The sequence below is a fragment of the Agelaius phoeniceus genome, chromosome Z (assembly GCF_051311805.1).
Source record: "Agelaius phoeniceus isolate bAgePho1 chromosome Z, bAgePho1.hap1, whole genome shotgun sequence".
Classification (NCBI taxonomy): Eukaryota; Metazoa; Chordata; class Aves; order Passeriformes; family Icteridae; genus Agelaius; species Agelaius phoeniceus.
Window position 1 is genome coordinate 24,193,673 of NC_135303.1, and position 25,301 is coordinate 24,218,973.

The window sequence follows — 25,301 nt, forward strand, 5'->3', positions numbered from 1 at the left end:
CAAATTTGGACTTGATGACCGTGGTCTTATCTATCAGAAATGACTCTGTAATTCTGTGCAAGATGACTCTGAACAACAGACATCTCACTGGATATTTACAGTGAAAATAATGCTCCTTCCTTCCTCCCTGCCTTTCTATTCCTGCCCCCCAGAGTCTGCCGTGGTTAAGTCTGCTGATCACATATCCTCCAAACTGCATTTGGCATGTGGTGATAGTGCAACAAAAGCTATCTAAAACGCAATTAGCAGACTGCGTTTGCAGATTGTTCCAAGACTTCAGAGCCCTATAAACTTTTTCTAACATTTGCAGTAATTGCAAAATGTAAGTGGCTTTTTACTCAGAACAAATTTTCAATGAATCATAGGAAACATCCAAAACTGAGCTGAAAGAAGTTTTCTTTTAAAATGCTTGTTTTTATTCAACATCTGACTTAAACTTAAAGAAACAGCTGAACTAATCCTTGTCAACTGAAGACAATATACATCTGTTGTGCCATAATTCAGTGTAACTGTTTTCCCATCAGGACTTGAGCCCAGCCAAGTAACTAAGCACCCAAATCCCCACAGATGTTTTACAACTTCCACAATCAGTTTGCAATAATAACAGCAAACTAGCCAAACCTTCCTATAAAAAGTCTCACAAGCTCTGTATGTGGTAATTTGTTTTGCATGATTATTTCAGAGTTTAAATCTAAAAAAGAAGATCCATCCCTTTGGTGAACTGGTTTGTCTTTTAGTGAGTGGGATCTGTAGCTTTGCTGCACATAAACCTGTATAATTTTTTATAAGAAACTTGTCATAACCTGTAAAAAAACTAAAGACTCAGATTGCAATTTTACTAAAATTTTCTTTTCTACAAGTTACAGCTCCACTTACGCCATTTTAAAAGAAGGCTCAGACTTTCCTAGAAACTTGGTCATCAGATGTTCTTAAATATTTGGAAACGAGACAAGGAGTACAAACACATTTAGAAGAAAATTAGCATTATTAATGGATATCTTGTTAACATCTCAGCATCAGAAACATCATTAACTGGATTTGTTCAACTGCCAGTATTTTATGGCATATTGATGGGACAGATTTTTTTTCCCTTCTGCTTGATACATTAGTATCCCTTATGTGTTCAGAAATGCTTTCTGGTTTGAAGTAAAAGATATTTATCTTGGTGGAGCAAATCCAACATCATTGTCAGCAGGTGCTCCTCTATATAAGAATGTAATTGCTTTACCTCAACTCTAGCTTCTTCTCCAAAAATACCCCAAGAGGGCCTTTAAATCCCTGGGAAACAAGTGAGCTGACACAACCACAGTATATTCACACGAGTAGTTATGGCTGCTCTGAAGGAAAGGAATGTGGCATACCAAGTAGAGGTCAGCAGCAGCAAAGCTCTCGAACCTATTCACTTAGTGGAAGAGGAAGCTTAACCTATCTTCCCTGGAACTTCCTCTTAACTCTGATTTTCTGCAGATTATTTGTTGAGCTTCCCGAAGTCTTATTTCCAAATGCTGATCCTTTTAAAAGGTGGCAAGTGAGGTTTTATATACTGTTACTAATTTCCAGCTTTCTTTTAGGAATAAATAATAAAAAGGCACAAGTATCTAGTCTTTACTGTTTCTGTTACCTGTATACTGCATCCATCTGAATCAGTTTTTACACTGTATTTAGAAAAGAATGTGAGTCAGCTAATATGCCTGGAGGATATTTATTATTATTGCACGCTCCTAATGCTTAATAATTAATAAACTATGAAGAAGTCACTGTTACTTCTGGAGAATTTTTCAAAGCCATGTCAAAGTTGTTGCAGGTTGTCTGACTATTCTACTCAAAAATGAAACTTCTCCGGAAGACATCTCTTATTTCCATCAGTACACCAACTCTCTTCTGACTTTGGTTTGACAACTCAACAGATCTGATATCATAACTCCTGGTTCACAGTTAAATGCCATGTTCACATGAGACAACCTGTTCATCTGTCACAAACTTCCTCACTTGAGCAGTTCTGATTTTCTAAACCACTCTGACAGGGTAGTTTTATGCAGGAAGGCTCTTCACCTCAAGGGAATTTTTTTTTCTGCATCACTGTAACCCTATCCTGAATCTGGCACTATCTACCCTAATTTTGTTTACCCAGCAGGAAAACAGAAAGGTGACATGAGGATGATGTTGTGTGCTTTGGGTAATTTGAAATGTATCTATGCTCACATGAGATTTGGATCAAACTTGTACTGATCCAGCAGAAAATAGATGCAGTACTTTTAATAATGGAAAGATTGTCTCAATTCTTCCCGCTCGTATATTTGAACTGTCCTCTGGTGTACAAATAGGTAAACATGTTTCTGTTTTCACAGATGGGCTCTATTTTAGGCTCTATTTCGAAAGGCAACAATTAATGAGTTTGAGCTATGAGACTTTCAGCTGCAAGCCAATATACCAATCCCACAACTTTATAAAAAGTTCAGAATAAACTTCACTAGAAGTATTACAATCTGTTACAGGCAGGCTACATCCCAGGAGACATGCAGATGACATCTTGATAATCACTGTCATAAAACCATGCTAAAGACATTAATTCAACAGCCAATGACAAAGAATTCACAGAAAATACTTGAAACTTCTTGGCTGAATGAACAAAAATATGTGATCAAACATTGATTTTCTGGCAATAATCTTATCACCCATAGGGATCAAAAGAAAATTCTCACCAACCACAGACAAAAAAAAATGCATTATGTTTTGAGAGTGTTTCATTTGGGATCAATATGTAAGGCAATATAACTGATGTGTACCTTTACTTATGGTTTGTCAAAATTCATGGCTTAAGAGCTCTGAATCTGTGAGAAAACCCCAGTGTCCTAATTCTGGGGTCATGTTTTCATCAAAAGTTTGACTTTCTATTTTTTGATGTGTACTGGGAGGCAGTGTTCCAGAGAGCACTGCAGAAGGGCCACCACAGACAAACTCCTTCAGTACTGATATTGAACAACCACTCTAAACTGAGCTTTACAGCTAACACAGTGAGGCTTGCTCATACAAATCTCCTTCTCTTGTTGAGAAATGTCTGAATGTACCATTTAGCACAAATGGCTCTTTGGTTACATTTTTTTTTTCTGTGGGAGATTGTTTCACATACCTCCAATCTTGGCATTAAAGGCGATTCCTACTGTGCAGTGTGAGTTGTTTGCCGTGGCTGCCACTTCTCCAGCACAACGGGTTCCATGCCTGCAGTCAGACAAACATTTTTCCAAGTAAGCACAAACCATTGGGATTAAAGGCTTTGATTTTGCTTATCCTCAGGTGCTAAATGAACAACTACCCATCATGTATCGCACTATTTAACCCCTCACAATAATTTATACCCATGTTACAATATTCCTCTGAACATGTTTTAATATTATCACCATCACTTTAAACTCTTCGTGCCTACTGGAAACACAGTTTGTAATAAAGACATACAGCAATGATAAGTAATTCACAGCAACAGTAAGGAGTCTTAGATATTGGTTCTCAATTTTGAACAAAATCTTACATTTAAACAAAATGTTTGTCCAGAATTCTCTAACAACCACTCCTATTGTTGGTATGCGTATGCTCATCCAACCTCTACCACGCACAATATGCCATGAGGAAGATGAGGTTGCACCAACTGCTGTTTAGAGGTGAGGCTAAGACTGTATGCCAGGTATGCTCAAAGCTTAGGCACATCTTGGTCCTGCCTTGGGCCAACCCTGCAAGCCTACTTGCCTCTCTGAGAGCAGTAAAAATGTCAGAAGTACCCGTCACATCAGAGGTATGCTCTGTGCCAGGAAGCAGAGCTAAGCTGCAAGTGTTCAATGTCAAGAAGATGCTGAAGGAAAACAAGAAATGCTCAGTGGCTGCTCACCCCCTTCCTCACTGTGTAAAGCCACAGTGGGATGCTTTGCCTAGCCCTGCTCCATGCACTCTACAAGGTGACGGTGGCCATCCATATGGTACCCACGGTAGGAAAGCTGTCCTTATGATTTGCAGGTTTTGCCTTTAACATGGATTTCACAGGGTGTTTTCTACTAATAAGTCATGCCATAATCCTTGAGCAGTTAAGCAGCTCCACTGCAGAAATGTGACACAAGCAAGATGCAGCAGGCAGGGAACTTCAGAGAGGTGTTATGAAGAGGAGATATAGAGTTCCAGCTCACACAGCAAAAGAGTTGGGAACTTGATAGGACATAGACAGAAAGATAATATAAGGGTCGAGTAGCCAAAAAGAAAGAAGTTTAAGTCAAAGGGAGAAATAAAAACTACACAGCAAGCACTTCAGAGGAGGCTGAGATCAGTTGTGTACACAGACACTCTTCTCCTGGTGGTGGTTGACAGACTTGCTTGCACACACATTTGGAGAACACACGACCTTTTTAATTAAAGTTGATGCTCATATTACCAACAAGAATCACTGCTGCTTTCCTTTGGTACAGCTTGCTTGCGTAGAGTTATTCCTTATTTCTTTATCATTAATTTTTTGCCCTTATCCTTTTAAGACACTTAGATGGGAGACACTAAGATGACTTATTTGGAATGGATTAATGTAAAGCAAGAACAACAAATAGGACTAGGAAAAAAGAGACAAAACAAAAAAATAAGCAATATAAATGATCAATGCTAAACTGCTAAAATGTCAAAGACTATAATTCAGTTTATTTGACAAGTAATATATACATAACCTATGAGAAAAGTGCAATTTATTCATGAAATCAAACTGAAAAGTTGGAAACTAATTAATTCTAAAGGTGGCTCAAGATTTCACAATAATATTATCACAGCTAATTTCCTATTGATCTGTCACAATTCAGTATTTGGTTGCCAAACTTGACCAGAGAATTTTCAAGACTAAATTTGAAGTTAATTTGTCATATGAAGACTGATTTTAAAGCCTAATTCAGCTTAATTAAAAAAAAAACCTGTTTCCTTTAATCGGCAAATAAATGTCTTACCCATTTATAGAATTAATTTGAAAAGCCTGAAGTAAATAATTCAAAAATCACAGAGGAAAACAAGTTTTGAAAAGATCCCTCTTTATTTTAAAGTATTTGCAAATAGTCTTCTAGCTCTGTGCTTGAAGTAATGCCTTTTAAGAATGTCTTAATATTTAAATGAAAAGATCTGTCTTAAGAAGTTTTACAAGACATTATATCCCTTCTTTTTATTATGGTTTTGTTAGGTGTCACATGCAAGTTTTCAGGTGGTATCACTCAAACATCAAAGCACATGCAATTATACTTTAGAAATGTAGAAATACCTGCAGACATCAGCTTAGTGCAAATAATTCATTAATAAATCATTACCTGCCTGGTAAAGGGCATGTGGCTAAACTGTAACTTCCCAGAAATCTGAGACTGACTGCATTGCCAAGAAATCCCTCATAGGTACCAAGTTTGGGAAGGATGGCAGGAATGTCTTTTGGTAGAGAAAGTGAAGGGAAAAAAGCCACACATGGAGAAGAATGGAACAAATAGCTGGAATTTCTCCTTGGCTCCAATGGAATATATGGATACCTCCTACTTTGGTAGCTACATTCAACAGACCCTGTCAAAAAGATTACATTTCCACTGTATCATCAAACAAGCTGGTTACCCCATGGCCAAGTAATGTGCGCAGCATCAGTTCTGCTCTCTTTCTCTACTGAAAGACCTTTCTCCCATCACATCTTCCCAAACTTGGTACCTATGAGGGATTTCTTGGCAATGCAGTCTCTGTCTGGGAAGCTGCAGTTTAGCCATATGCCATATACCTTTCACCAGGCAGGGAATGATTTATTAATAAATTATATGCACTAAGCTGATGTCTGCAGGTATTTCTACATTTCTAGAGTCCAGTTGTATGTGCTTTGATGTGCCCTCTTGGGATGCCCTTTTTCTCAGAGAGGGAAACTTCCTATGCATAAAGACAATGCATTAGTAGTAAGAAATAAAAATCCAACTTAGTCATTATTATAAATTAGAGCAGAATCCCAGGGATGTAACCTGTAACGTGAACTAAACTATGTGGTTGGTGGAGATTGAAAATTATAGGAATAAAGGAATTTTAAATGTTATAACAACTTCAATCCTATCGAAAGGGAAAGAACGGAAATTTGGGTATCTATTGGTATTTGTAGGAAAATTCCTGACTGGAATTTATTTTTGCAAAACTCTTCTTCACTTAAACATTCAAATGTTTTTAAAGTTGTCTCCTAAACTGCAATATAATCCTCAACAGGAAGTGTGGTATCTGAAGGGTTACAATGTAATAAAGGCTGGAGAAAAAACATGTTTTAACAGCAATCATCAGAAATGCACTTTATTGCATCCCAGACTAATGTGTTATATAGCACTGAAAAAATATTATTTTAGAGCTGTTCATCTATAAATGTTCTCTAATAATCTGGAGGGTGGAAAACACTTTCCAAATTGACACGAGGTGGAGATTATTTTCTAGGTACATCTGAGTAAGGACATAAAAAGGAAGTGTCACACATTAAAAGCATAGGCAAGCAAAATATCAATATTTTGCCTTTAGAACATAATCTGCTACAGCTGAAAAACAGCAATAATAAAGCTACTTCCCAAAGGAGAGATATTTGGACATTAACAGTGGAGAAAGATGACAGAGTAAATATGAAAAACAAGTTACACAAATCTTCAATGTGAGATATCAAGAAAAATGCCAAAGACCTGGGTGTCATCACAGGCAGGATACTGTTTCTCAGCACCACGGTGTTGTAATGTGGTTGCAGCACAGGACTGGAAGATCTCCAGTCAATGTCCCCAGGGCTAATGACTTTTTGCATGATTATGGGAAGTTGCTTTTAGAACAACTTGAAAATATCTCATCTATTTCCCACAAAATCAAAGATGACAGCATTAAAACAAACACATGGAACACTTCACACGTCAGACACACAAATTTTAAACTTAACAGCATGGGTAGCAGCAATGCTGACTTGCCACTCTCTCAGCATTTGTTCACTATTAGCAGTTAATTTGTCACAAGTGTGAAGTTCTGATGCAAGCCTAGGAAAGGAATATGCCTCTACACTTTCATTAGCCTTTTATAGTGTTATTTTTGTGAGTGGGAAAATTAACTGAACATATAAAACAAATACGCCTTTTTTCTTTATTTTCAAAACAAACAATGAATAGATGGTCTGATGGAGCCAATGAAGTAAGATGTAGAATAAAAAATATCAAACAGAATCAGTAAATAATTTATATTTAGCCAAGTATAGAGTCTAATGTATGAAAAATTTAAAAAAAAATTACTGATGTCTTAATATACTTTAATCCAGGACAAAATTTTTATCCAGCCACTTTTCAGGAAGGAAAAAAACCACTGGTGAGAAGAAATACAACAGTTCATTCACCAGGACAGCAAAACTTTCAGATGAGCTTTTTTTCTCATACTGAATTTCATACTAACTGTACAGTAACCTTCTCAAGGTGGGCAATCCAACTCTTGCTCTTAAGTCACTAAAGCAAATCACAAGTAAAACTTGCACAGATCAGCTCCTGTGCTCTGGAATTAAACCTGTTCAACAGTAACATCAAGGCTAGTATTACCTTGGAAGAGTATATGACTACCTACATATACCTAATGAAAAGCACTACTTTGTCTCCTTTTGAAACTGAAGCATATGAGGCCTTTTAGACTTCAAGATTCCCCTGCCACATAAGCAAAAAGTTCTTTTTATAACCAAATGACAGTTCTTTTTATAACCACTCAACCAGGTTAGTTGAGAGGCTGTAGAAAGGGTGGAAAATCCTAGAACAAGGATATTACAAGCAATTCTGGCAGTCTCTTTTTGTACAGCTTAAAGAATAGAGAAGAAAAGGAGGCTCAGGGGAAACCTTATCACTCTCTACAACTCCCTGAAAGGAGGATGTAGCAGATCGGGGTGGTTTCTTCTCCCAGGCAACAGCAAGAAGACACAGTCTTAAGATGCACCAGGAAGGGTTTAGGCTGGACATCAGGAAAAATTTCTTCACAGAATGAGTGATGGGGCATTGGAATGGGCTGCCCAGGGAGGTGGTGGAGTCACTGCCCCTGGAGGTGTTTAAGAAAAGACTGAATGTGGCACTCAGTGCCACCATGACAAGTTGGTGATGGATCATAGATCTTTTAACCTAGTTAATCCTGTGATTCTGTAGCACAAACACTTGGTAAGAACCGAATACCTGTCTACACTTTTCTCATTCTTAATCTCTGAGATTGGATAGCTTTATCACTTTGCTCATGACATGCAAAAAAAAAGACAAAAAAAAAGCCCAAGTTCAAATCTTGGCTAGCAAAATGGTAAAGGGAACAACTACGTTATGCATCTTAATGAGGGAAAAAGGACAAAATCAGGAACGTGTTTTTATACAAGGAAAATAATGGAAGTACTTTTTAAAAGTAGTTAATTTAGCTAATTCCTTATATGTGGGATTACTGCTTCAACACAAAATTTAAATTCTCTGTTCCTAATTCTCTGAGTCTACAACAGTCTCAGTGGCTAGAACACAATCCTAGAATTGAAGATGTTACAGTATCCTAATAACATTACTTGCTTAACTTTGAATAACAGCAGGGTGACACTGTACTCTTGCCCAATGAAGGTATCCTTGAAACTTCCCAAGGCATCTGCTAAAAATAACAAACAGAATAAACCACTTTCCCAGTACATCTCCTCCTTCTTTAGGGTACCAGCCCTCTCTCACATATTAATACTGCCAGAAGATGACGACAGTAAAGTAACCTATATTGGGTCATTCAGGACTTCAGGTATCTCTGGCTGAAATCCACAGTATCTCCACAAAAAAGAAATATCTTGCTTCTCTGGGGAGAAGAAGGCATAAAGGTGGGTATATGGCTGCCCCTCTAAGAGTTTTTTTGAAAGACTTGACAAAAACTCTCATGTAAGTAAAGAAAGATATAAAAGTAAGTGTATTAAATTAGAAAAAATCTTTGCAGACAGCTTCTTATACTATTTTAACAATATTTTACTTCACTATAATTTACCCTTGTTCATCTCAAAAATGAAATATGAAAAATGAAAATGAAATATGAAAAATGAATATACCTGACATATGTATATTCAGGATGAGATTTGAAAAACGATGCCTCACAGTAATTCTTCACAAAAAAATATGGATAATGAGCATAGTTTCACGTTTTGTCTTTTGAGTCTAAAATTAATGCTAATTCGGGAACAAGGCCTCAGACTGCAAACCAAGTTACTGACACTCCCAATATTAATTTACACAAATCAGAAACTCGTAGTATGCTTTATGAATGGTTCCTATTAATTTAATCTTCTGGTTTATATCTTCTTTCACTAATGTACTGTTATCAGTGTTTCTGAATAGGGCTATCCAAAGTCAATGATCTATTAAAATTTTCAATAGTCTTTGAAAGCTTTAGAGTATGAACTGGAACACGACAGAATTATTATTTTGGCTATGCCATGTATTTGCTATTCCAAGGAAAGTCCACCCATATTTACCCAAGATATCCTTAGAAAACAAAGTCTTGGACACAATGAATAAAGCTTGTAGAAAGTTGCTGCTGAAAATTCCAAAGTTACCACCTACAGTGAACACTTATACTTGGAAAAGGTTACTATATACTGGCTGCACTATGATATCTGTGCAGTAAGAAAGCTTTGGTTGAGATGGATACAGGTGAAGCAGTTTGCAATCTGTTTTTTGAAAAAGTGATTAACTATACCACACAAATTTGATTTTGCACTTGCATTAATTTTATCACTTTTACTATAATATCTAAAGTATTTAAAAAGTAATACTTTTTGGATGTAATAAGAGACTTCCATTCTCATTCTACTGAAGAGATACCAAAAGCTTGAACTGCAAATCTGAGACTAAAGGAAACACCTCTATTACAATAGCCACATCTTAATAAAAACTTTCAGAACAAATATTTAAGTTCTACACAATTTTCTGTGTTCTGTAAGCAAATCACCATATAACTTCTGTAAACAAAGCCAAGAGTAAAACTTTGGACTGCAGTTTCTTAGCAACCCTACGCAAACTAGATAGCAACATTTAAGCGAGTGAGAGGCAGGAATACTTCAATGAGAAGCAAGAATGTTTTCTTCCACATTATTCTTGCCTATGGTAGATGTTTGCTTTGTGAATTAGAAGACTTGATACTGCAACCTAATTGAGCATGAAGAAACGAAGTGATGAGATTTACCTGGTTTAAGATTTTCATCTATTTGTTCCTATAGTTGCCAAGTTGATTTCTAAGGTTTCAGGGGTGCTTGGCCTGCTTTGGAGCTAGATAGTTTCCTATGTATTTGAAGTGTCTTATATATCAGTAGACACCACAATTTCCTCTGACAAATTTCCTCTGCTGCTGTTACATGTAACTTACCTGAAATTATATGAGTCAAAGGATTCAAAGGAGTAAAGTTGGTTTTCTACTTTTCTTTTTTTTTTTTTCTTCCACCTCCATTGCCCTGACAGTTATATGATGCTTTACAAAGACAAATGGACCAGCACAGCAACTGTGGGATCAGCAACTCTGCAACAGCTCCATGTTTGAATATTTCCCTGGACTGTAGGACCCTTATACGAGAATGTGTCTACTACATATGCAAAATGTAGCTTATACTACCAAAGATCCCTTGGTCAACTTAACACTGAAACTGAGCTTGCAGGAATAATACTTGAGATATCTGTTGCCATAAAGAAGCCTTCCAAAGCTATTAGTTGCTAAACTCCTGAGGGCTAGTACATTTTTAAAAGGCTGAGATATTGACCCTGGCAGACAGCTGGGTCCCACCCAGTCACTTGTTTCCTCCTTCCTATTGGGATTGGTGGGAGAATTGAAAGAGCAGATGAGAGAAAAACTTATCATTTTAGATAAAAATAGTTCAATAAATAAAGGCAAAGAAAAGAAGTAAAACACAATTAAGTGAGCCATAGGCAGTTACTCAGCATGTCCCACAAGCAGACTGTCTCCCATCAACACTTTGGCAATAACCTCCCCAGCTTTAGTTCAGAGCACACTATTACATGCCACAGGTTATCTCTGACCAGCTGGAATCTGTTGTCCCAGCTGTGCCACTTTTGAGCCTCTTGTCCCTGATCAGGCTCCTTGAACGAGATGGCAGTGCGAGTAACTGAGAACACCTTGGTGCTCTGCAAGCGCAGCTCAGCAGTAGCTAAAATATGCATTATCAACACTGTTCTGGTCACAAATACAAAACATAGAACCATGACATAAACCAATGTCTATGTTCTTTCACAGAATCACAGAACAATTTAAGTTGGAAAAGACTTTCAGGACAAGTGAAGTCAACCTTTGACTGATCACCACTATGTAAACTAGATCATGGCATTCTGTGCCACACCCAGCTTTTTCTTGAATGCCTCTGGGGAAACTGACTCCACCACCCCTCTAGGCAGTCTGTTCCAATGTTTAACAACCCCTTCAGTGCAGAAATTTTTTCTGATGTCCACCATGAAGCTCCCGTGGTGCAGTTTGGGACTATGTCCTCTCATCCTGTTGCTGGTTGCCTCAGAGAAGAAGCCCACCCCCACCTTACTATGACCTCCTTTCAGGCAGTAGTGGAGAGCAATAAGGCCTCCCCTGAGCCTCCTTTTCTCCAGGCTAAATACCCCCACCCTCAGCAGCTCCTCACGGGACTTAGCCTCTAGCCCCCATCAGCTCTGCTGCCCTTTTCTGGACACATTCCAGCACCTCATTGTCTTTCTTCACGTGAGGGGCCCAGATTGGAAATAGAACTCCAGAAGCAGCATCACCAGGGTCAAGCACAGGGGGACAATCACTTCCCTGGTCCTGCTGGCCACTATTCTTGACACAGGCCAGGATGCCCTTGGCCTTCTTGGCCACCTGGCCACACTCTGGGCTCATGTTTAGCTGGCTGTCCACCAGCACCCCCAGTCCTTTTGCCTGGGCCACTTTCCAGCTACTCTGTCCCCAGCCTGTGATGGTGCATGGGGGTGCTGTAACCGAAGGGCAGGACTTGGCACTTGGCCTGGTTGAACCTCACAGCTGGCCTCACATTATCAATACATCTTGTCCAGAATCCTCCGCAGAGCCTGCCTGCCCTTCAGCAGATCAACATGCACCCAACCTGGCACCACTCACAAATGTACCACTTTACAATCCATTACCTCTCCCAAATCATCAATTACGATATTGAACAGGCTATGATATGAAGATATTGAACAGAATTGAGCCTAACACAGAGCCCTAAGAGCACCACTAGTGACTAGATATCAACTAGATGCAGCATCATTCACCACCACATTCTGGGCCTGGACAGCCAGTCAGGTTTTCAACTCAGGGAAGAGGGCACCTGCCCAAGCTGTGAGCTATCAGCTTTTACAGAAGAATAACATGGGAGACAGTATTAAAGGCTTTGTTGCAGTCCAGGCAGACAACATCCACAGCCTTTCCATCATCCCTTCAGCAATTGAGTCGGTCATAAAAGGAGATCAGGTTAGTCAAGCAGGACTCATCTGACTCATCTTTCCTAAACCCCTGCTGCCTAGGCCTGATCCCTTGGTTGTCCTCTATGTGCTGTGTGATTACACTCAAGATGATCTGTTTATGATCTGTGCTGGGTATCAAGGTCAGGCTGAAAGGCCTGCGGTTCCTTGGAACTTCCGTACGGCCCTTCTTGGGGATGGGTGTCACAGTGGACAACTTCCACTCATCTATGATTTTCCTGGTAAGCCAGGACTGATGACAAATAATGGAGAGCAGCTTAGAGAGCTCTTTCAACAGCTTCCTCAGTATGTTTGGATGAATCCCACTCTGTCCCATAGACTTGTGAGTTTCCAAGTGGCACAGTCAGTCTCTCATGAATTTGTTCCAGATTGAAGTGGGTCTACTCTGCTTTTTGTCCCTGTCCACCAGTTTAGAGGGTTTACTGTTAAAGACTGAGGCAAAGAAAGCATTAAGTTACCTCAACCTCTTCCTCATCGTTGGTGATATTTCCTGCCAGGTCCAATAATGAATGGAGATTTTCCTTGGCCTTCTTTCTGTTGATAATGTATTTATTACAACATTTTCTATTATCTTTTACAGCAGCAGCCAGATTGACCTCTAGTTGAGATTGCACCTTTCTAGTTTTCAGTCTTCATGACCTAACATCACTATATTCTTCCTGAGTTGTCTACCCCTTCTTCCAAGGGCCATAAAATCAAAATTTTTAATCTGAGTTCCTGCAAAAGTTCCCTGTAACACCAATTTTCTTCCCTGATGGCTCACCTAATAGGGTGGTCTCCTCCTCTGTCTTTAAGATTTCCATCTTAAACTATGTCCAGTCTTTCTGGATCTCTTTATTATGAAGAACTGATCACCTTAAATTCATGGCCATGAGCCTGCTCTGTTACATTCTGTACTTAGATATCTTATGAAGATTCTGATACATTCTGTATTTAGATATCTTATCTTCCATTCTGTATGTCTGTTTCACAAGATTTGTATGATAGTATATTATCAGTCACTGATAATATATTCTGATTCATGTTTTTCATCCACACTGACACCAATTTGTATCATCTGAGGATATCTCAGGTGCTTGAGCAACCTCATTTTACTTAAAATCTTCACACTTCTGTGTAACGGAAGTCCCAATGACACAGAAAAAAATACTAAAAAAATATTTTTCATCAGTTCTACTGAAATCAGACCTAAGCAGAAATGAAAAATATCTTATGAATACAAGAATGCAAATCTGGAGTTTCATGCTTAGATGTCCTTGGCAGGAAAAGAAGTCCTGGAAGCCTCTGGAGATCCCACGAACAGTTCAGGGGAACTGTCTTAGGAAAAATTTTCTTTCATGCAAGGAAGTTACTGACACATGCAAGGACACCAAAGTCACAACAAAAAAAGGAGGAACAATACAGTGATGTGCACACAGGTCATGGATGGATCTTCTTCTAGTCTGCATACTCCATTTTTCACAGTGGATGACTGCTGTGAAAAAATTTTAAAGAAATTAAGATTATGTACCTCTGGATCTGCAACATACTCCAACTCAGAGACATACTTCCTACCCATCTTAAATTCTGAGTGCAATTTTAACTGCACTGTGCAAGATATGTACTGTGCTTAATCCTAAATTTCAATTGATGTTGTTCTGCATTAAATGGACCTTCCATTTCTCCTTAAAGATGCATTTCAAAGATGAATGAGGAAATTGCTGAAATAAATGCAAGTCCTACTTTTATCTGTGCTGATAATTGCTTTTTAATGAAACTTATGTAATCGATTCAGCAGGACTAAAGTTTCCTTTTACTTGGAAAAAGGGTTTCAGCATTGGAAGTCTAATTCTCACACTCGCTTCAGTGCAGAACAAGTTAGCAGCTGTTCGTCTGATGTTCATGGAGTCTTAAGAAGAGAAGAGCAGGACATAAGTTTGGGTTGAGAGGAGAAGTAAAATATACCTTCTCACTACACTGTCTTTGCCATTCCTTGACAAACCTGGCCAACAGCCTCACCATCACACATTTTGGCTAAGTAAGCAAGCCATAGTCTCCTCCTCAGTTTTCTCACACCAGATATTTGATGGTTGCTTTGAGTCTGTATAGCAGTACAAGTAATTTTTAAACCAGGTTATACTCATCAGTGCAATCAACATCTGTGATATGCATTCCTTTACTTCTATTTCTGAATTTCTCTATATTGATTATTTTCCTTCAGGAAAAGGAAAAAAGACAATTCGCCTTCAAGAGAGAAATCTGACCTGGATAAAATGTCTGAGGTAATAATCTGACCATATCTTTAAGAAAAATAACAGAATCACAGAAATATAAATCAAGGCTATAAAAATAAACCTGCCAGCAGCAATAACCTTATAAATGCACATATTTAAATTTGTAAAGAAAAGCAGCATCTGAAAATTTCTTATTAAAAACCCCTAGTAATGCCATTAAGACATTCATTTCTATCATAACTTTGCCAAAGTTCAACCATTAATAATATATTTATAAAATGCTTCCATTTAAAAGCTTTTGATACTGGATTCAGAATTGCTTTATCAAACCTATAATTAGAGGTCAGCCTTGATGCCACAAACATTAGAAGGGTAATCAATGCTATACTACTGCTAGCTGAAAAATCTCAATGAACAACATTTTGCACTACCTTTGACTGTGCTGACTAACTGTGAAATCATCTGGCAAAATCAATGACCATGGATCAACATGGATCCACTCTTTAACCTTCTCCCATACCTATATTGTCTGAAAAGTGGAAAGCACAGAAAAAATGTGTTTGTGCTCTCAAATTCTATTCAGCTGTATGCATATACATGCATGCAACTTGAAAGCGGTTTGTCATTTTACCACATCAAGACTAGCCTACTGTAGCTGCAAATTCTCCCCTGCTAAGTTCAAAACCTCAAAATACAGACACATACTTAAAAAAATAACTACTCTGGGAAAAAGAACATCTGAAAAAAACCTTTCACATCTAACTCTTGATAGAAAAGAATTCGGAAAAGTTTGTATCCCTCCTATTGTTGACTTTGAATTGTAAAGGAATATCTGACTCATTGCGATCAGTAATTTACATAAAAGCGCTAGAAGCAGTTGCATAATGCTTCAGAACTTAATTTTATTTGTGAGCTCATTGTCTGGTACTTCAGTAATTAGAAACAGAAAGAAGGCTTTCCTTAAGTGTTGAGATTAAATGTTTTGAGACCATGAGAGTCTTATACATCATAAAAAGGAAGAGCACTGTTCCTCAAACACCAGTTAAGCAGTAAACAATACTGCTCAGTGACTGATACCAGGGTATAGAAAAAATACTATTTTTTCATATTTCAACTGAAATTTTAGTGGAATTTGTGTTTTCTTTATTCTTCTGTTTCACTCCTCTCACTTTCAATGACTACTCAAAAATTTTCTTTCTACGGCTCTCAAAAATTATAAATTATACTACTTATGGTTGTCAGACAGGACTATGTAACACAGTGTGATAACACAGTGAGCAGATTAGAAGAGTTTAACAAAAGGACAATTTTTGGCAGTCTGATAAAACCTTCATGATAAGATTTTCCACTACTGAAGCTGGAACCTGGGTCAAAAGGCTACTTAACCAAGGCTTGTAGTCAAATGAATTTTTTGTGCCTTGTGAATATGAAATGCTGATCATCAAGGACTGATCATGAACACCAGTGGTACCATGGTAGGTACCAGAGGGGTACCTACCATGGGTAGGTGAATTGACTTAAGAGAGAGTGCCCCTCCTCTAGCTGGCTAATTGTCCTCAGCTTCCAGCAAGTCTTTCAGAAAACTTCAAATGGACAAACATTTTCTTCTGAAATAGCAAAGCATGAGAACTTCAAGACATCAACTGTTACTTTGTCTGTTCTGTTTTATTGCACACCTCATCTTGTCCCATAGGTTAAACACCTGTTTTGCATTAAAAGAAAAACATTATCAAATGCAATATATAGTAACGATTTGTGCTCCATGTTTTTACAACAATTTCCTTTCAAGAAAATAAAGTTTTCTGCTTAAAGATTCTACCCACATACTTTCAGTTCAACCCTGAGAGAGAAGAAATGAAGCATGTATAATGATTACCCCTGAGGTATAGCAATCTGAAGGATAAGCAAGTTGTATAACATCACCCAAAGACTCTAAGTAACAGTTAAAACAGAAAGTGAAGAAAAAATTGCTCCAAATGAATCTGTAAAATTATTATACTTCATCACAGTACAATTCTGCCAGCTGCAAATTTTATCTTCCTTATCTTTACAATTTTACCCTGGAACATTTAACTATGGCAAGCAAGCAACAACTACTGGCAAGATCTATTGTGTCATGCAGTAAGATATTCTCCATGCACCATCATGCCCCATAGCACTTGGTTGGGTCATGACTTGGTTCTGGCCAGGAGAGGGTTAATTTTTGCGGCAGCCAGGAGGGATGAGGCCACCAGTTATTTGATATCACCTTGAGCCATGAAGGGGAGAGGAGTGTTGTTCAAAGAGGTGTTGTTTGTGGGACTGCTGGTTCATAGGACTGCGAGGTCTGGTGCTGGTTTCTGCAGTGAGCAATCACATGTGGATTGCTCACCTATCTTGCACACTCTCTTATTGGCCTTCTGATATCTTTGCTGTTCCCAGTAAACTGTTGTTATCTCAGCCAATGATCTTCACCTCCTGTGTCTCCAATTCTCCTCTCCAGCCCCACTGTAAGGGAGCAGGAAGAAGTGAAAGGAGCGACACAGGGTCTTTAGTATTTATTGAGAACAGTAAACTGTGGAATACCATTTCTAAACCATGACAGGTCACTAGATTGTAACTTGGAGATTAGCTGACAAATCACTAACAATGCTCCTTGCAAAAAGTGGCATCTCAGTCTGTAAGCTGAAACAGACTGAACTTCACTACAAACATCTGCTAAAATTGCAGCACAATAAGATGTGGCCATAACAGCAATGAGTTTAGAATCAGAATACAACCAAAACACAATAAATCAGGATTGCAGTCACTGATTGCAGCTTTTATACCAATGACCTCTGACTGCTTGGTTCAGATCCTGGTTTTCACAAATGAACATGTCACCAGTTAGAGAAAACAATCCAAAATCTGCAGTTTCCTAAGAATCATAACTGAAGTCCATGAAATTTGCAGTGACACTGAGATACACTAGACACCTGACATTTAGTCATTGGTACTGGAATCAACAATACCAGACTCAGTGTAAGCATTTAATTCTGTTGATCTGAAACACATATACACATTAAGTGAATTCTCTAGCCTAATTACCTCCCCCTTAAGGAGTATTTCTGTGCTATCAGAGACGCTTTTCTGGCATTAAACAGACTGCACTCAGCCAGTTGACAACACCACTTCATGCTTTTGGTTTTTCAGCCTGTAGTGGCAGGAGAATGTCATGTTGAAAAGTCAGGGTACAGAAGAATACCAAACACAAATGAGATTCCCTCTGAAAAAAAAGCCTTTACCTAAGAGCTGATACCTTACTCCAACTGAAAGCACAAGATACAGCAGTGCTTCTCCTTATAGTTTATCTTCCCTTCTGCTTTGTCTGCAGGACACAATACAGCAAATTTAAAATCAATAGCAACAGGTGCATACCAGCACTCAAACTACATAGACAGATACTCCCAGTTGTTAGCATTCCTTTCTGTCATGCTGCTGCTGTGGAACCTTTTGAAATGATCTTTCAAGCCACCAGTGAGAGACTTGAGGCTCTCTGTGTTTGCTGTGCTCACTTCAGGTATCTGCACTGAAGAATGTCACAGTAGGCAATAAAGCTTTTCAATTTTCTTCTATTGACTATCCAGGCAGAAACAGAAGATGATCTGCCTGTCAAGTATCTTGTATCCAATATGATTAAATGACTCTGGAGGTACTACAGGCCTTCACCCTAAGCAGAGAGTATAAACCAGCAGTCTGTCACTCTGTGAGGAAAATTAAGATTTTGGTGTCTTATTGGGCATTTATGTTAATGTGACTGGCAAATGGAAATAATAATGAATCATAATGGATGCCATGGCAAAACAATGCCAGTGCGTTGGATCAAACAGGACACTCGCCAACTCACCAATTTTTTGTTTGTGAGAAATGCTGTGAAGTTCCCCATATTGCAAAGTTTAGACATAAGAGATTCTGTTTCTAATAACTTTTGAATGACAAGAATTGTTGTCTCTCAAAAATCTTACACTCATTAAAAAGCAATTTAGGAGGTTATTGAAATAAATTATTTATGTAGTGGGATGCATCATTGAAAAATGTTGAAGAGGCATCCAAAGTGTGACTCAGTATCTCCAAAACAGAAATAACAGCTCACTTTTACTTTTTCTTATGTAAGTTTAATAAGAACTGCATTAAAGTCAACTGGTATTATTTAAAGGAGTTTCTTTAGAAGTCCCTCTGTTTTATAAAAGTACCCATCACCATAGTAAAACCTAAGCTTTGAAATATGATCCCTAAGAAATTTCTTATGAAACAGAAGAAGTAATTTTTGTTTGGTCAAAATCAAAAAATACTATGAACATTTCTGTTTTATTCCTGAGGCTATACAATAAGAACAGTACTATTTCAGTGATCCCATTTGCATTCTGTTGTGGACCTGAGACTGATAATGCCTAGTTTTATAAACATAGATGATAACAAATAGCAGTGGAATAACAGAAAAAAGAATAAAGCAGTAAACCAAAACAAGATGCCTTGCATAGCACAAATTACTTCATCCACAGCTGACTGCCTCTGAGCAAAAGGAAACTCTAGTGCAAGTCTGTACCATTTAGAAGCTTTGTGATTTGCTGGCAATTTGTAGAAACCAAAGGAAACTTTTGGCAGTATGCCTACATACCATAGTAGTTAAAGAAACTATCATCCCACCCATTTTGACTATAAGCCTTGAAATACTAGTCTAATGTTTCTTCCTACCCTCCTGTTCTCCTTAGCTAGTAGAAGATTTAACATAGAACTTCCAAAATGTAATTTTAGAAAGTGCCACTCCGGTACTCACACTAAAGTAATCTACAGTTAATTTTTTCTTGCCCCTTTTCACTCACCAATAAGTCTCAGCAACAGAAAGTCGTCACTCTAATTAAAAGTGAAAAGCTAGCACACAGATCCAATACTCTGATGTTTCACAGCTGCATGCAGAGCCGCCCAGACACCTGTTTATTTTTATAGCAATTCCTTTTGCTCTTTATCATTCCATCCCTTAAAGTTGGATTATAAAATGAGGCAGAATAAACTACATCATCATGAAAATGACAGCGCATTTTGTACATCCCACCTTCATTGAAAAACACAAATCCCTATAAAGCAATTTTGTTTGTCCAGCTGCTACCGCAGGAAGCAGGAATCAACCAAACTGATCTACACATTATGAATTCTTTGTAATGCATGGCTTTCAGAATGTACTCTCCTTGTGTTTAGCTCGACTTCTGACACAACTTGAGTATCTAGTGCCAAATGGCCATGTATGCTGGACAATCTGAATTCCTGCCCCAATTTCTGAGGTATTTTAGATACAAAAAATATAGACAGGCTATTAGTAATGCTTTTCAGTAACCATGCAGTAGTTTAACTCTTTGTTTAGTCTAGGGACAACTAGGAAAAAAAGGCAAGAGCAGCAAACACTGAAGGTAGTTAGCTGCTGATTACCACGCTTTGTGCGTCTGCCAACTGGAAACATTGAGCCTCTAAGTCCTTAGAAGAGCTTAGGCTGCCAAATAATCTTGCACTGAAAACATGCTTCATGTATCCTTGGTGTCCAAAATCTGACTCTACACTGACACTGTACCTCCTGATAACACTGACAAAGCTCAGTACAGCACAGCTTCTGCCCTCCTATCACCCACATTTCACTGCAGAATCCTGGAAGCTGGGCAGTGAAAGTACCTAAGAGGGAGGCAGGGTATGAAAACTAAAACCCTCTAGGCTCTAGGACATAAAAGAAGCAGTCCAAATTTATATCCTGTATAAAACTTTAACTACTAATAAAACAGAAAGCAGACTCCCTTTTCTGGACATGCTTTGTAAGAAAGTAACTTCAGTTCTTCTCAGCCAAAGAAAAAGATTCAACTTCACAGGTAAAGGTATGTGGCCTCTTGCTGCACCCAGAAGTCCTTGAAAGCCCACTGAAATTTCAAAGTCTCCAAGTGTACCCTTGTTATACCCCAAGTGCAAGAAGAGGTACATCTTCTCCCAGATGAGGCAGGATGTATCCCTGAAGTGTGTGTAGGTATAGGTGTGTGCTGGACAGCAGAAGAGAGGGATGTGCTGTGATGCAAACACAGCAGCTCAGCTGAAGAGTATCTGCAGAGGGCAAGTAACGAGGCCCTGTACTTCAGCCTGTCCTATTATGATGTAACAGCTTTTCCTGCCTTTATGAAGAAGGTTTTGACAAGGAGAGGATTCTCCCATCTAAGTGTGATCCAACGTTGCTCCAACTTGTTTCTGCAGTTTAATCAATGTTAAGTTTTGTAGCTGACTCCCAGCTTTCACCTGCTGCATTCTTCTGGACAAAATTTGTTTGCAGGAAAGAAACAACACAACCCCCAAAGCATTTTAGTTGTGTAAAGGACAAGGTTTCAACCTTTGTAGCTTCTTTTCTGTGGGCAGAAAGCATTAAATGCTTTTCACAATTAAAAAAAAAAAACCCAAAAAACCAAGAACACAAACCTCAAGAAAACAAAATGTATCGTTAACATATTGACAACAAGTGTATTCTCCTTCCTTCAAAAGATGCAATTCCACAGAAAGGTGTTTCTTTCTACCAAGTACCTAGCTAATAAAATGTTACCAACAAATAACTGCCCTCAAATATCCACTGAGCAGAAAGGTGGCCCACTTCCTGAGGTGAAGTGTCCTCCCTGATTTTCTCCAAGCCTTAACTATGGCACATCTAAAGAGCAAGATGGAATGAGAAATATCAGAAAGCAGAACTCTGAAGGGGAAATATGTCATTCATTGAGATATCTCCAACTAGTCATCTGACACAGATATAACCTGCCAGAATTCCCACTTCTGTGTTTTTATCTAACTCCAAATGAAAAATCTCCATCACTTTATCTCCATCACATTGTTGCAGGGGGAAAAAAATCAACAATCTCCACTGATTTGCCTACTTCAATTAAAAAATTCTACAAAGTTCAAGAGACTCAGAAACTAAGACAGTTGTAATACATAATAACAGGCTAATAATTCAATGAAATTATATTTAAGAAAAGCAAGTCATCCCATACATTCTGCCTCCTAAAGGGATTGAAAATGGTTCGTTTCACACACCCAGAACTCTCAGAACAATTTTTATGTGTTTTCAGATAGGTTCAAATGATTTCAAAGAGTCATATGTGTGCATGGAAAAGACAAAAACATGTATTTCACAAAGATTTTAATGCAGATCATTCTGTTTAATGAGGAATAAAGTTTTGTAGAGTTTCATAGACTAATTGGTACTTTTTGTCTGGTGGCTTAGATTGGAAATGTGAAGGGTGTCATAGTGCCTTACTTGTTCTCGTTGCTGGCATCATATCGAGGCATAGGGTCAAAATCATTTCCATTTACATCAAAACTGGCTTGCGAATCCTGTATCCAACAGAAGAAAAAAACCAGTTGCTAATTAATTAGCCATCTACTCCTGTGACCTATACATTCATTAGCAGGTTCCTACAAAAGAGTAAATAAGCTAACTTAATATTCCTGTGGTTTTATGGTGACTGTCTTTTAAGGCAGCATTATATACAGGAATTATATATTTTACTTTAATTTTGGAAAACACATAAGGATAAAAAATGCTCTGAAAAAGTACAGGTCCAGCACTAGGGAGGACATAGAAAATGGTGTTTCATTTAACGAGAAGACTACTTCTCTTCTACAAACCTTTAGGAAGTTAGGAGAGTTCATTCTCAAAACTGAGATTTTGCCGAATGTTTTAAGATTCAAAAATTTATCTTCATGACTGTGACTGAAATTTCAGACATTGTTTCAAGAAATAAGAATAATATAATTTTCTTAAGAATATTGTTATAAAATTACATCTTGGAAAGCAACACAAACTGCTTCCCCATTTCCTTGAGAGTACAACTGTTTCAAATATCTGCAAGATATCTGTCTTTTTGTTCCATATTTGTCATGGGTCTTACAGCTAAAAAGAGTTCATAGAATGAACAGCTGCTGGTTTGTATGGCTCTCATTAATTGATGCAGTGACATGCAGTGTGCTGACATGGAAAGCAGCAATTCTTAAACTCTTGTTTGTTCAAAACCAGTTACACATTAGCCTCAAATATTCCTATTTGCAGCCCCATCACCTATAATCTGAGATACAGAACATATTTATGATCAAACAAGCAATGTGTATTGCTTGTGAATTTGGGAAATTCCAAGCTGGCACCAGGAAAGGGAGAGAGGAGCAGTAAGGATAGAAATTGTTGCTTTCAATTCAGTGGTAGGGCAGTACTGATACAATCTGGGTCATTCACTGAGGAGGTAAAATTTTATCTGCTTTATTTAAATAATATAAGATATTAAAATGAAAGATGTGTCATGTGATAGGATCAAACATACATTGACAAATTAGGCAATTGCCCGCCAGTTGTTTTCACATCCTCCAAGCTGAGTTCCACATGTACCATAGGGAAGGATACATATGTAGATATGGCTAATTTAAAATAAGTGGCTTTAAGCTGTGGACACCATTGTGGTTTCTAATGGGTCGTTAAAGATGTTTTTGTCACAATCTCTTAATGCTCTATCAAGAAGTAAAGTTGCTGGCAAGAAGCCTTTGTTTAGGGCTCTTTAACAAGATCTACATTTGTAATGGGAATTAGGATAGGTGCATGCCTTGCACTGGTCATCTTCACCACTCCAGCTCAATCCAAATATATTTGCTTCTTTTATTACTCTGTGTAGAAGTACACCTTGCACACTCTATTTCAGACAAATAATAAGGTCCTCACAGTTACATGCCTTCAACTAATGCCTACTTCCAAAAGATAGGACAAATCACTCCAGCAAAATGTGGACCTCATGCTCTGAATAGCTTCAAACTCTGACACCAACACAGGAACTAACCCACTAGAGAAGAAGATTCTCCTTATGTTATCAGTTTCCAAGACAGATTAAATCAGTCACCTAAACATGGTGAACCACAAGCAAACAGAAATCTTGTTAGGCAAAATGAGACACAGAACATAGAAAACAATGGATGCAGCTCTATCACAAATTGTGAGGGGACTCAGTAGAGTTAAGAGAGTTATTAGAAAGAATATTCTTTCAGAATATTCTATACCTGTTCTTAACTGAGTGAATCACGAAAGGTCATATATTTTCCTTTCATATTGTTTCTAGCAGTATAATAAACAGCTTTAAAAATTAATGCATTGAAGGATTACTGTAAAATTACTGTCTTTGAGAAAGGCTTCTCTCTCACTGACTAATGTATTGGCCAAATATGGAATTCATCTGTGTGTGTTAACTGAAAAGCAGTGTATTCCATTTCTAAGTTCTGAAAGTGTGAAGATATTAAGTAAAAAAAATTGCAGAAGAGACAAAAAATATCCAGTAATCGGTTCCAGTTCTTCAGAAATTCAGGACTCAGCTACAAGAAGCATCCAGATATTAAATACATTCAGATGAAACACAGTCTTAACTAAAACAATGCATATTTTCAAAACCTGTTTTCCTTCCACCCATTGGTGTTAACATTTGAGAAAACACTTGTATGATTCTTCCCCCTTCCCTCCTCTTTTCTCCATCTTTCTAGAAGCAGCAAATTATTTTTCAGTAATAACAAACCAGGAAATCTGGGCTCCTGTGGACACTCACATAATTCTGCATCAAGTCTGGGTGGTTTCTTTCAATGCCGTCATCCAGGATGGTGACCACAACATTCTTTCCAGTGTAACCTCTCTTCCAAGCACCTACTATATTCATATCTGATTGGCAATGGTGGGTGTTGTCACTGCAGTGCTGGGGAAAGAAGAGGAGACAAAGATGTTGTATATTGGAGGTTATTGAGCAGTGAGGGATTGAGATACTATCCTACTGACATTAACGTTACTATTTAAAATCGCACATGAACATATTGAGTTGAATAGGAACTATACAACATCAACACCTTTATTTAGACAGAAAACAATTTTAAAAAACGCAAATTGTACAAAAACTGCTAGTCCCACTTATTTCTCTTTCTGATTATTCTTCACGCTAAGCAATACAAAAGGAGGCATTCAGCTGTACTGAATTTGAAATATTTGAATTTTTTTTTCAAAAAACTAAACCATATGTGGATAAAAGTAGACAAATGCCTGTACTGAAATGCTAATGGAAAAAAAGAACCACCTTGCTTTTTAGAGCTTATACGCTGTGTACAATTTCCTGACAGAATGTTTGGAAACCAATCAAGATTCATTTCTATCTACAAAAGAAGGCTTTTGGCAGGTTTTGTGCAGTATCAGCAGGAGATGAGCCGCAGTTAAGAACCTGTAATGAAAACACCACCCTGAAAAACTTGCATCTTAGGGGGTTGGATGAATTGTAGTTAGTGCTGATTGACAGCAGCCTGGGGTACAGCTTTCAGAGCAACCAAGTCCAGTATCATGGAGGAAGAAAGTTTAGCGTACATTAAAGCTAAAAGCCTCTTCCTAGACACAAATGCACCCAGTTCATGTGAAGAAATCTGGCTCGCCATGGCAATGAGACATGACCCTCAGTATTTGTAATGCCCCATTAGCCACTCTCTAATCCATACACAGAGCCCTCCCCTGTGAAATTAGTTCAATGAGCCTCTCTCATGAGTACTGCTTTCCTGCAGCTCC

At 38.0% G+C, this 25,301-nt stretch overlaps 1 protein-coding gene across 2 annotated transcripts in view; it reads right to left on the minus strand.

The window, feature by feature from the left end:
• Positions 1 to 25,301, minus strand: part of PCSK5 (proprotein convertase subtilisin/kexin type 5) — a 230,532-nt gene that overhangs the window by 135,184 nt on the left and 70,047 nt on the right. For both annotated transcript variants that reach the window (XM_054652466.2, XM_054652467.2), the window contains exons 4-6: positions 24,310 to 24,453; positions 21,993 to 22,069; positions 3,131 to 3,219 (exon numbers count right to left, since the gene is read on the minus strand). In XM_054652466.2, coding sequence (XP_054508441.2) covers positions 3,131 to 3,219; positions 21,993 to 22,069; positions 24,310 to 24,453 — 310 coding nt within the window. The remainder of the gene's footprint in view (positions 1 to 3,130; positions 3,220 to 21,992; positions 22,070 to 24,309; positions 24,454 to 25,301) is intronic.